General features: G+C 33.9%; 1 protein-coding gene across 2 annotated transcripts in view; it reads right to left on the bottom strand.

The window, feature by feature from the left end:
* LOC122454581 (cadherin-10) overlaps positions 1-13,092 on the bottom strand; it is a 191,206-nt gene that overhangs the window by 110,160 nt on the left and 67,954 nt on the right. For both annotated transcript variants that reach the window (XM_043489150.1, XM_043489149.1), the window contains exon 2: positions 12,037-12,392. In XM_043489150.1, the coding sequence (XP_043345085.1) occupies positions 12,037-12,267 (231 nt within the window). In that variant the 5' untranslated portion in view covers positions 12,268-12,392. The remainder of the gene's footprint in view (positions 1-12,036; positions 12,393-13,092) is intronic.

Below are 13,092 nucleotides of genomic sequence, written 5' to 3'. Positions count from 1 at the left end.
AACTGTGGAATGTAGGATCTAGTTCCCTGATCAGGGATTGAACCCAGGCCCCCTGCATTGGGAGCATGGAGTCTTAGTCACTGGACCACCGGAGAAGTACCTCACTCTTCTTTTCTGATAGCAACTTTTATCATCTAACATACCATAAGACTAACATATTTATTATATTTATTTTTAATTTTCTGCATTTCCCACTAAAAAAAGAAAAAGTGAGCTTCATGACACAGGATGTGTTGTCTTTCATTCAGAGATGTAACCTGGTAACCTAGAGAGTATCTAAAAATAATAAGTGCTCCATACCTATTATGAATTTCAGAATGAAACAACCAATAAACAAAGAATTAATGACCTGAAGAAATGGTTGAAAGAACACTTGAAAAACTTGTTGACACACACACAAAGTTCATTGTTATTTAGGAAAATGCCAATTAAAACATCAGATTTTAAAAAAAAGAAAAGTCTAAAAATAAAAAAATTGAGTCTCTACTTAGAATAAAAGAAACCATTGTATACTGACAGTGGGTGTATGCACTGGTTAAAATTGAGGAAACTAAAATGGCAATACTTGGAAAAATTGAAGCTAGGCACACAGTAAAGATCAGCAAATTTATTCCTAACTAAATACTCTTTCAATGTACATAAGCAAGAGAGTGCTGTACAGAAACATTCACAGAAGTACGGTGAGCAAGAACCAAAGTAAGGTGAAGGGACAACACTGTATCTCCATTATTGATAATAATGGAAAACTAAATCCAAACACAGAGATCCTCTGCACAAAACATGGTTTAATTTCATAAGCCCATTTGAGCATAAGACACAAAAGAACATATGAGCAATGATTACCTTAAATTTCAGAAACATTTAAAACTCAGAATGTTGTTTATGACTAGCTCAAACTATAAAGAAACACAAGGCATTATTAACCGCAAATGAATGTAATTGCCACTTTTATAAAGGAGAAATTATGTTGTTGCTAATAGACTGACACACAGAAGTTCTTAAGGACCACTAATTTTCCATTTCTTGACTGGGGTTGAGGTCATACATTTATTTGTTAAAGCTTTTATGTGTGTTTTATCCAACTTTCAGCATGTATTACAATGGGAATGAAAAAGAATTAAGGGTCAATTAATAAGGAGAACTTACAGATAAAAAAAAACTAGTTTAATAATAGAAAATTTGGTGAGGGATATAAACACTAATTTAAATGGAAAATACTTTAAACACGTGAAGAAATGGTCATTCTCACTTAAGAGAAATGTTTTAATTTACAAGACTGAAAAACCATTACAAATGTTGATAATACAGAGATTTAAACAGTTAAATAGTTACATAGATATGAATTTGAGCAAATTCCAGGAGATAGTGAAGAACAGGGAAGCCTGGTGTGTTGCAGTCCATGGGGTTGCAAATAGCTAGACATGACTTGGCAACTGAACAACAAAAGTTACTTACATACCTTGCTTTTTGCATGATAAATTCAAACAACATTTGGAGAGCGATTTAGCAATACCTATGAAAGTTTAGTTTCCAAAATTTGCTTCAACATTTCAAGTCTAGTCATATTCTTAAAGCTATACCAGCTCTGTGTGAAATAACATATGATTACATTACTTAATTTTTTTAATGAATAAAAGTCCTTCAGAAGGAAATGGTAAAATAAATTACAATATATTCACTGGAAATAATACTATAAAGCTACTAAATGTTTTAAAAAATGAAGTGTATCTTTTTGCCCTGAAATGAAATGTGTCAAGTTACATTTTTAAGTAAAAAACAAATCATGTTTTATAACATTGTATAAAGTACACCAATTTATGTAAAAACAAAAAAGTAAATACTTGTTAAGTAGTTCTATAACGTCTTTTGGAGTATATATGTGAAAAAACAAAACAAACCAAAACAAAACCCAGAACTGATCAATGCAGTTTCTGAGGAAGAGAAGTATGGATCCTGGTGGAAGTTGTAGTCATAGTTTTAACTATAATATACACCCTATTTTTCATTTTATATTTTATACAAAGTGCATGCATGATCAATTCAACATATAAATTAAATAACAAACATATAACAACTATAAAAATAAATTGACTTTTCTATGAAGTAGTAGAAATATTCCTGTTGCAATTTTAGTTTTGTGCTGATATTATTCAGAAAAGAAAGTCAGGCAACCTATTCACCACTGCACTTCCAGAAGCTCAGCTCTCAGGAATGCACATACTCAGTTCATGATTCACAACATTATCCCTCTGCCCCTCGGATCTCAGGATAACCCAACACTTACAAACTAGATTTGGTGCTAAGCTTGTGATGCTGTTTTGTACATAGCGGCAGAACTAGTATCATGGAAAATTGAAGGATTCAGTTTTCTTGGAGTTTTTTGGGGGTATTTGGGAGATACAACACTGAACTGAGGAGTTCACTGAGGGAATTTAAGCTAAAGAGCAGTCAAAACAGGAAATGTTCCCTGAGATAAATGCTATAATAGCTTTTTCTTATTCATATAGCTTAATTTCATATTTGATAAAACAATTTTAATCCTGGGTTGAGATTTAATATCTTAATTTAAAATTCTAAATTTAATAGCTCTATGTAATCTATAAATGCATAAAGTATAGCTTTAAAAGTGAAGTTAGTGAAAGAAGGGGGAATTTTAAATTTGCATAAAGTGTTTTTGCTTCCTGTGGATTAGAGTTCTAGGGAGAAAACCGAAGGTTTGTATAGTATATCCCAGCAAAACCATTGTTCCCTTTTCTAAACTTAGTTCATCTACCTGCAAACTAATATGTTTTTCTATATTTTAACTTCTATTTATAATTACCAGGAGCCCATGAAATGCAGTTACTCAATTAGCAACACAGTAATACCACCACCAACAATATTAATAATGATAATACAATTAAGATTAAATCATATTCTTTGATAAAATGAAAGTAGAAGTTTAACTATATTGGACTTCCCTTGTGGCTCAGCTGGCACAGAATCCACCTGCAATGCAGGAGAGCTGGGTCTGATCCCCGGGTTGGGAAAATCCCCTGGAAAACGGAAAAGCTACCCACTCCAGTATTCTGGCCTGGAGAATTCCATGGAATGTATAGTCCATGGGGTTGCAAAGAGTCAGACATAACTTAACTACATTCTGTAAATATTTAAGAATTCTCTTCAGAAAATTTATTGAAGTTTACTGTCCTTTTCTATTCAGGTTTTCATAAGAAGCAAATGGGAATTTGAATATTTGAACATATTCCAAGTATGAGACATTGATGGGTAAGCATAATAGCATGCATCCCCTTTTTCATTTTCTTTACTGAAAAGAACATTATTGTTTAGTACAAAGGGGACAAAAATTTAATTGACTATATAATTGTATATTGTCTCCAAGAAAGAAAATGAGAGGGCTTTGGTAGAAATTCATAATGCCATAATAATAATTTCCTATGCTTCGTGGCCATTATACACTCACCTCTTACTGATTAATTATATTAAGATACTTTCTACAGAACAAATTCAAGTGAGATTTCAGTACATTTTTCATTTACAGAGATTTCTCTCAAACTTTAGCTAAAAGTCTGACTCAATTTTCACATAATCTTCATCAGAAGATTATTGTATTTCTTAAAGTTCTATATTTGAAAAATGATGGGTTAAATTGTAGATCTAGATTTTTCTTAACTTTTCTATTTTAAAATAATATCTAATGTTTTTAAGAGTTTATTTGGCACAGAAAAAATGAGTCATTTAAAAAAAATTATTACCCATCTATTATTATTATCAAAGTACTTCTATCTACTTCCAACTGTTACTAATCTTTGTGAGTTAATTGGTCTAGAAGCATAGAAATAATATTTTTGAAAATAAATCCATAATTATCTATTATGTAAAACATAATCCAATAAAAATAAATTCAGGGGACCCAGCATAGAGATGCAGATTTTAAAAGATGCTGGGTGAGAAACTGAAGAAGCAGAAAAAAGAGACCACAGAGCTTCCGTGTGGAGGGGATTATAAAATGGTAAGTCTGAGAGAAGGGTATATAAAAATAAGGCTGGTGGGAAACGAAAGATGGAAACGTAGCTTCTCTGGGTTACTAAATCAACAGTATAAAGATGAGGGGAAAGATAGACTTCCCACAAATCACTAGAGTACAGTAAGGGCGGTGAGTGTGGTAAATTATTTAGGTGGTGTGGATGTACTGTTGTTTTGTGAGGATTATATGGTGATATAGCATGTTATGTAAGTAAGTTCATGGAAGAATTTAGTAATTACGTACCATCACTACTACCAGTAAGAACTTTTAAGTAAAAGAATTATTGAAGTTGTTTTTTATATGTGAGTATCCCATACTTAATTCCATTTATCTTTTTTTTTAATTCAATATTTGGCATTGGATATTTTACTGGAATATGCTAACAAGAAGTCTATTTCTCATTAGTTTAAATGGGAAAAAATAGAATGCTTTCACGGTAAACCCAAATTCAAAGTAAATAAAACATAGTAAAATCTCTATGTAAGAATAACATGCTATAATGTTAATACATAAAATGCTTAAATCAGTGTTACCTGATCACTTATGAGTTAACAGGAGTTAGTATGGCTTCCCAAAAAGCTTACAAAATTTTAGGTGAACATTCTATTTTACAGACTCTCTTATCTTTAAACCACCTATGGGTGGTTTTGAACTTCTACCAAGTGTATCTGGAACATAACTTAAGATCTTCCTGAATTTAACTCAGGATTTAACTATAAAATGTTATAGTGAGCTTTGAAGATGTGAGCATAATTTTCCAATGTAACTTCTAGCTGAAATATTGAGAGATACAGACATTGGATGCATTCTGAAAATGAAAAACCAAAGGTGGACTGCCTGGGAAACAGTATCAGGGTTTTGCAGGACATGTCTCTATTTAAAAATGCTTGAAGGTTAGTAGAGTCTTTATAAATTCGAATTCAGGTTCATCTTCATTTTATGGTGGTCTTGACCTATATCAACCTCCCTGGTGGCTCAGATGATAAAGTGTCTGCCTGCAATGCAGGAGACCTGGGTTTGATCCCTGGGTTGGGGAGATCCCCTGGAGAAGGAAATGGCAACCCACTCCAGTACTCTTGCCTGGAAAATTCCATGGACAGAGGAGACTAGTAGGCTACAACCCATAGGGTCGCAAAGAGTCGGACACAATTGAGCAAATTCCCTTTACCTATATTAGGGAAATAACGTCTATATTCACCTTAAAAGTCCAAATGTCTCATCAGGAAGGTTTTCATTAATCATTTAATCTAAAGAATTTTCTGTTGATGTCTATCAAGTCATCCTGATTTATTTTCTTCCAGGATATTTTCTAACTAAAATCACTCACTGTATTAATTTTTTCTGTGCTCAATGCTTTTATGGTATTCATTACTAGGGGTCAGACAGAAAATAACTCTATCACAAGACTGTTCCTTCTCCCATCTCAGCACTAAAGCAAGCCTATATGTATGGAACAGCTAAATGTGCATGTGTGTGTTTTATGCAGGTTCTCTTCATCATGTTTGTATTTAAAAGAAGAAAGAAAATCACCCAGGAACATTTGGCCTCAAGAACATCACAGTTTTTAAAATGTCAAAGTGAATGCTTCTAACTCTCTCAACTCTGATATAAAGTTCTTCCACAAGTTCACCTGAGAACTTCCTCCATAGGAAGATTACAGTGGGGAGGTCAGGATAGTTTCTTCCACCTTAGTTCCAACTAGCCCTTCCCTGGTTGCAACTAGGTTTGATTTGATTGTACCCACATTATTGAGGACAAAACACATACAGTCTAATTTGGTGAGTACAGTTGGTTCTTTCTGACTGTGAATGTTTAAAGTCGGGTGATTCTCTTATGAATAACACTTTTTTTTTTTTTTTCAGTTTTTGGAAGATGTTTCTTCTAGAAATTTCCAGTGATAATTATAAACTGCTGCACATTAAAAGCTCCTTCCAAAGAAATAAAAAGACAAATAAAAATAACTTGCCTCTCCAGGCTCGACATTTAGTAGCATAGATTCATGTAATGAAATCTCAAATTAAGTCAGGATAACAAAAAATTATGAGACTCTTTTTATCTCAGACAGAGCACAAATCCCAAAAGCCTCAGACAAAATAGTAAGTGCCAAATATTGCCGTGTTTCAGGCTTCTGGGGTCTGTGTGGTATCTAAGACAGAAAGAGTCCCATAGCCTTTCGTTATCCTGCCAATTCAGGAGATGTAGGAGACACACCAATATTTTATAATAACCTACAAGGGAAAAGAATCTGAAAAAGAATATATATGTGTGTGTATATATATATGTATTCACTTTGCTATACACCAGAATCTAACACAACATTATAAATCAACTATACTTCAATAATAATAATAATAAAAAAACTATCACTGGGAAAAAAAGAATCTATGTGTCAAATTGTATTCTACAATTAGAGAATGATGACATCAATGAGACTATCAGGTTTGAATCACTTGGAGGCCCCAAGAATCTCTTTCATGTGTCCAGATGGTGTATTTTTACATTAAATCAAGAAGTTAGACAGTTGCCCTAACTGTTTACTAAAATTGTTATGTTTTTACTTCCTAGAGTGAATTATTTTACTGATACTATGCTGACTCAGAATCAGATTTATTGTTTCTCAATTATGTTATTAAGTTTTTGGTGTTTGAAAATCTAGTTTTAACATGTTTTTCTCAACTTCAGAATAATTATTATATAAATTGCAAAACTTGGACAGTAAATAGAATTAGTAATTCACTTAGAACTGAGTGTTTATTACAGCTCAAAGTAAATTCAAGCATATCTAGCTTAATATCATTATTTATTTGAATATTTGGAAGCCTAGAGATTTGAAATTATTTAGAGCAACTGAAACAGGCAATGGAAATCTGTGATAAGTTATATGTAAAAAAAATTAAACTAATAAAAATAGTTGATAAACACAATGTTTCTCAAATCTTAAATTGGGGAATTTAAAAATGTTCATAGGAAATTGAGATACGAATGCAGCATAGAGCAAACTAGATACTTGAAGTTCGAGTTTTAAACCCCTTGTTTTGGAAGGTAAAGAAGGGTTAGCAGACACTATCCCATCTTAAAGGTCAATATTGCGATTATTTCACTGAAAAAGAAAAAAAAAAACGTATTCAAAATGTATTTTGGTTTAGAATACTTCTGATTAAATTATTTAGAGGAAGATATTTTTTTGCTCATTGAGAGGTGAAAAAAGAAATGCTTTGAGTTCATCATGGGTTTAGCTAGTTTATTAATAAAAGCCATGGAAGTGGCAATTCAGCCACTGGCTTTCTTCTTCTTTTTCTCAGTCTTCCTTTATTTCTTCTTATTCTTTTTATTTTTTCTTAATAAATGGGTATTAAATGCTTATACACTTCACATTTATAATGTAATCAAATAAAATTAAAAATATAATGTACATTTGTTGTTGTTTAGTTGCTAAGTTCTATCCAACTCTTTTGTGATCCCATGGACTGTATCCCACCAGGCTTCTCTGTAATGGTATTTCCCAGGCAAGAACACTAGATAGAGTAGGTTTCCATTTCCTTTTCCAGGGGATCTTCCAGACCCAGGGATTGAACCTACATCTCCTGCATTAGCAGGCAGATTCTTTACCACTGAGGCACCAGGGTAGCCTATAATGTTGTACATTAATATAATATGTACATTATAAATAGAGATATATAATGTACACTATAGGCTACCCTGGTGGCTCAGTGGTAAATATATAAATATAAATATATATTTATATATAATGCAAAACCACTGATATGATCATACAATAGATGAGAAAATGAAGGCCAGGAGAAGTTAACTGATTTAACCACGGAGAGAGAAAAATTCTGGCAGTGGCAAGGATATTTATGAGTATCTAGACTGGCTTATTTAACTTCTATGCAGAGTACATCATGAGAAATGCTGGGCTGGAAGAAGCACAAGCTGAAATCAAGATTGCCGGGAGAAATATCAATAACCTCAGATATGCAGATGACACCACCCTTATGGCAGAAAGCGAAAAGGAACTAAAAAGCCCCTTGATGAAGGTGAAAGAGGAGAGGGAAGAAGTTGGGTTAAAGCTCAACATTCAGAAAACTAAGATCATGGCATCTGGTCCCATCACTGCATGGCAAATAGATGGGGAGACAGTGAAAACAGTGTCAGACTTTATTTTTTTGGGCTCCAAAATCACTGCAGATGGTGATTGCAGCCATGAAATTAAAAGACGCTTACCCCTTGGAAGGAAAGTTATGACTAACCTAGATAGCATATTAAAAAGCAGAGACATTACTTTGCCAACAAAGGTCCATCTAGTCAAGGCTATGGTTTTTCCAGTGGTCATGTATGGATGTGAGTTGGACTGTGAAGAAAGCTGAGCGCCGAAGAATTGACGCCTTTGAACTGTGGTGTTGGAGAAGACTCTTGAGAGTCCCTTGGACTGCAAGGAGATCCAACCAGTCCATCCTGAAGGAGATCAGTCCTGGGTGTTCGTTGGAAGGACTGATGCTGAAGCTGAAACTCCAATACTTTGGCCATCTCATGTGAAGAGTTGACTCATTGGAAAAGACCCTGATACTGGGAGGGGTTGGGGGAAGGAGGAGAAGGGGACGACAGAGGATGAGATGGCTGGATGGCATCACCGACTCAATGGGCATGAGTTTGAGTAAACTCCAGGATTTGGTGATGGACAGGGAGGCCTGCTGTGCTGCGATTCATGGGGTCGCAAAGAGTCGGACATGACTGAGCAACTGAACTGAACTGAACTGAGACTGACAGTTTCATGTTTTTCTTAAGCTTTCTTCTGCTTTAACCCAATGAGGACTAAGGGGTTCTTTCCCTTGCTTTAATTCTGTAAACAGTAATGGGTTTTTATCTAAGAAATTATATGGATCTATTTTTTTTTTTACAGGATCTATTGGCCATTTTACAGGCTTCCCTTGTGACTCAGCTGGTAAAGAATTTGCCTGCAATGCAGGAGACCTGGGTTTGATCCCTGGAGAAGGGAAAGGCAACCCACTCCAGTATTTTGACTGGAGAATTCCAGGGACTATATAGTCCATGGGGGTCACAAAGAATCAGACACGATTGAAGACTTTCACTTTCTCATTTTCTCACACTGGCTGCTTGGTATTTAAACCTTCCCCCTCTTCATGCACATGCTTTTCAGTTTTGTCCTCAGTTCCCCACTGTAAGTCTCTTCATTGGCTCTACTCAGAGCTCCCACGATGTTTCCCACAACCAAGGAGCGTGTGTCATTGTCTTCCCATGTGTCTAGTAATTGGGACAATTATGACTTCTACCTCTAAACTAAACTAGACATTGAGTCACTTGCATCAATATCACATATTTACTTTAAACAAAGTAAAAACTAGAACCAGAATTTCTGAAGGGATGAATATGTAATATATTTATTATAAGTAATGTTGGAAAGAATATCTATGAAATTTCAAAAAAAAATTATACCTCATGAAGAGAATATATCTTAGCCCCCTATTATATTCATTAAAATGCACATTTATAAAATATTCTATATTGCATATCATCCTTTTTGCATATACACATTGATATGTTTACCTCTAAAATAAGATATTTATATAAATAATTAATGTAATATAAACATTCAATGATAATACACATATATACTATATATATTATATTGTACAAGACAATATAATATATATATTATATATATATAGACAAGTATATATAATACACATATATACTATAGACAAGGGAAATTTAAAGAAAGATATCTCACAGGTTGGGCTTCCCTCGTAGCTCAGTCATTAAAGAATCCACCTAAAATGCTGCAGACCTGGGTTCCATCCCTGGGTCGGGAAGATCCCCTGGAGATGGAAATGGCCACCCACTGCAGTATTCTTCCCTGGAAAAGCCCAGGGATGGAGGAGCCTGGCGGGCTACAGTCTGTGGGGCTGCAGGAGTCAGACGCCACTGAGACTAAGCATACACACGCATAGGTCACTACATGAATAAATGATAGAAATACAAAATGGACTTGAAATATAAGCTAAATAACAGGTGCTCTGAATATCAGAAGTAAAGTCAGAGTTACAGCATCGAATATATTTATTTCTGCTAATCTGGCAGCTCAGGACGCACAGAAGAAACTGGTGAGCTCATTCCTTAAGTTCCTATGACTCTACTTATTAAAGAGTTTTCTGACTTGCTTTTATAGAGCAGAGTATGGAAGCAGCATTTGAGTTGTTTATCAAAATGCATATGTCTTTTAAGTATTTACCGGCTTTAATACCCCATAGTAATGTAAATTCTACATTAGTGTTCCCCACCAAAGAGCTAAGTGGTACCAGACCACTCCGAGAATTCAGTTCAATACAACTCAGGTTAATCTAATCAACTGAATATTAAAATCTACTCTAAGAAACAGAGATATGAAGTTCTTGATTTCAAGTTATTGATATTCTTTGGAGAGAGAACAAATGAAAGCACATCAAGTAGCTTGACTATCACAACAGCACATGATGCAATGATAATCAATTTAGCAACATTTATTACTCAGTAAGGACTCCATGAAGGAAAATCTATGCAAATAACTGCTATGTCTAGGAAGAACCAAATGAAATCATTTATAGTTTCTATGGATCAAATTTCAGTTATTATACTTTCATGTGGTTGGTTTCATAAACCGAACGTTGCCTGTTGCAGCAACCATAAAATTTGCCTCCACCTTCTGATCTCAGGCATTTGATCAGATGACACCTGTGATAAGCCCACTACTGCTCGCTTTCTGGTAAAATTGCTTAGGTTGCCATTTCTCTTTTTCTCCTCCCAGTCAATATGGCATTTAACCTTTAATGCCATCATTCTTATATTGCCAGAGATTTTAAAAGGACTGAAATAACTGGAACATGAAAAAACATACCAAAGTGTTTTAAAAATCATATATTTTAAAAATATATATGTTTTAACATATATTATCTCAAATTCTTTTTCTTAGGAGACAAAAACTTCAAGCATGATTTTAATTATGTGAATGACTCTACTGAAGTTTAGGTCAAAGCAATAATTGCTAACACAATCATGGAGCTATCATAATTTTATAGTCTTTGCTTGAGCTGTAAGAACATGTGATTATATGTTTGCCTTTTGTGAGTGTGTTTAACTTTTTTTTTTTCCTTTAACATAGTTTCATAAGCTGTCCATAAAAATAATAACGCTATTAAAGAATTCTTTCTTTAAGAAATTACCTAATTTTGATGAGATTCAGATAGTGCCAAGAAAGAAAACTGAAATTAATACAACCCAGTGTATAAGAGCATTCATTGTTACTTTTGTCACATTTATCCTTCCATTCGTAACCACAGATCATTTTCTTCCGAAACTTTTATAACTGAACAGCATGAAATCTCCTCATATGATCATATCCTGATTAGAAAACTACTTTTAACTGTTTGTCTTTCCATTTGTTTCTCCCTTACATAAATGTACCCATGGTAGGACTTTAGAAAAATAAGTAACATTAATATCTGGAATACATTTTCTTATAAGTAAACATTTTTTTTGGCCTTAGGTCATGTTTCTAATGACATTTTCTTTCTCATTCTGCAAAATATCAAAGAACTTCTAAATACATCTTTTTTTTCCTCACTGAAGTCAACAGCAATGAGACTATATGTGTAATACTCATGCATTGTCAATTTAAGTGACTAGATTGACATGTAGTTTTCTTCCAATTATTGATTTTTAAATACAAATTCTGAAATTGCAATTTTGTTACCTCTAATCCATGAGGTAGTAGGCATAATTAATTCTAGTAAATGAACTCCTATATTTATCATTCCATATTCATTACATAGTTTTTTAAATTATAATTTGTATTCCATAATAAAAAATTGCTTTAGGAATATTTAAAGAGTAAAATTTGTAAGAATGGTAATTTTTATAAACTTCAAGTATTCTTTATGAGACACATACACACACACACACACACACATATATATAAAAGAATGCAAACATTTCCAATTTCAATACAGACTTACCTTGCCGACATATTGATAATCAGATCCTGTATATTCCTCCAATAAGAAAAATTGATTCCACATCCAACCACGCTTTTGACGATGAAGTATTTTTCCATCACTCCTCTGTACACGTGCACCTAAAATTCTTTTCTGGGGCACAGGAGTCCTTCTGAACATTATCTCTGGAGAACAGAAATGTGGCAGGCATACCCAGAGCAGAAATAGTAGCAAAAAATGATATACTGTCATAGTTCACGTCTTGACAATTTCCAACGTGGATGAAGAAAAAGCAGTCTTATTTTATTTGGCTGAATTTTACTGTATTTCAACTGGTTTCCAATGTTTCATCAATGTTTTGGACATGTTTCCAAAGGCTTCAAAAAACAAACAAATAAAAAAAAAATCAGTTGACAACATTATGAATGTTACCTGTCACTTTAAATTTAATGTGACAAAGATTAATTAATGATAGCAACCAAAATATTTACCTTCCTCCTCTTATATAAAGTAATTGCTAGTTTTGGAGACATGACTTGTCTAGTAAGATGTCTATAATTTAAGAAAAGATGATTGCAAATAATTTCAAACAAATTCCAAAGAAAAGACATATTAAGCCTTCTTTTTTTTTTTTTTCCTTTTGGCATTTTAGTAATTTTTAGGAATTATAACCCCTGTATAGAGTGGTGATGTAGTTAATTTTACATGTCAACTTTCCCAGAGTAATTTAACATAAATTAAAATTTTGAAAACAAAATAGTGATTTTAATAACTACAGGAAATAGGCACTTATTATGCAATGCACAGAGAAGGCAATGGCATCCCAGTCCAGTACTCTTGCCTGGAAAATCCTATGGACGGAGGAGCCTGGTAGGCTGGTAGTCCATGAGGTCACTAAGAGTCAGACACGACTGAGTGACTTCACTTTCACTTTTCACTTTCATGCATTGGAAAAGAAAATGGCAACCCACTCCAGTGTTCTTGCCTGGAGAATCTCAGGGACGGGGGAGCCTGGTGGGCTGCTGTCTATGGGGTTGCATAGAGTCGGACATGACTGAAGTGACTCAGCAGCTGCAG

This window comes from Cervus canadensis, chromosome 16, assembly GCF_019320065.1.
Source record: "Cervus canadensis isolate Bull #8, Minnesota chromosome 16, ASM1932006v1, whole genome shotgun sequence".
Taxonomy (NCBI): Eukaryota; Metazoa; Chordata; class Mammalia; order Artiodactyla; family Cervidae; genus Cervus; species Cervus canadensis.
This window is presented reverse-complemented; position numbering and strand designations above follow the sequence as displayed.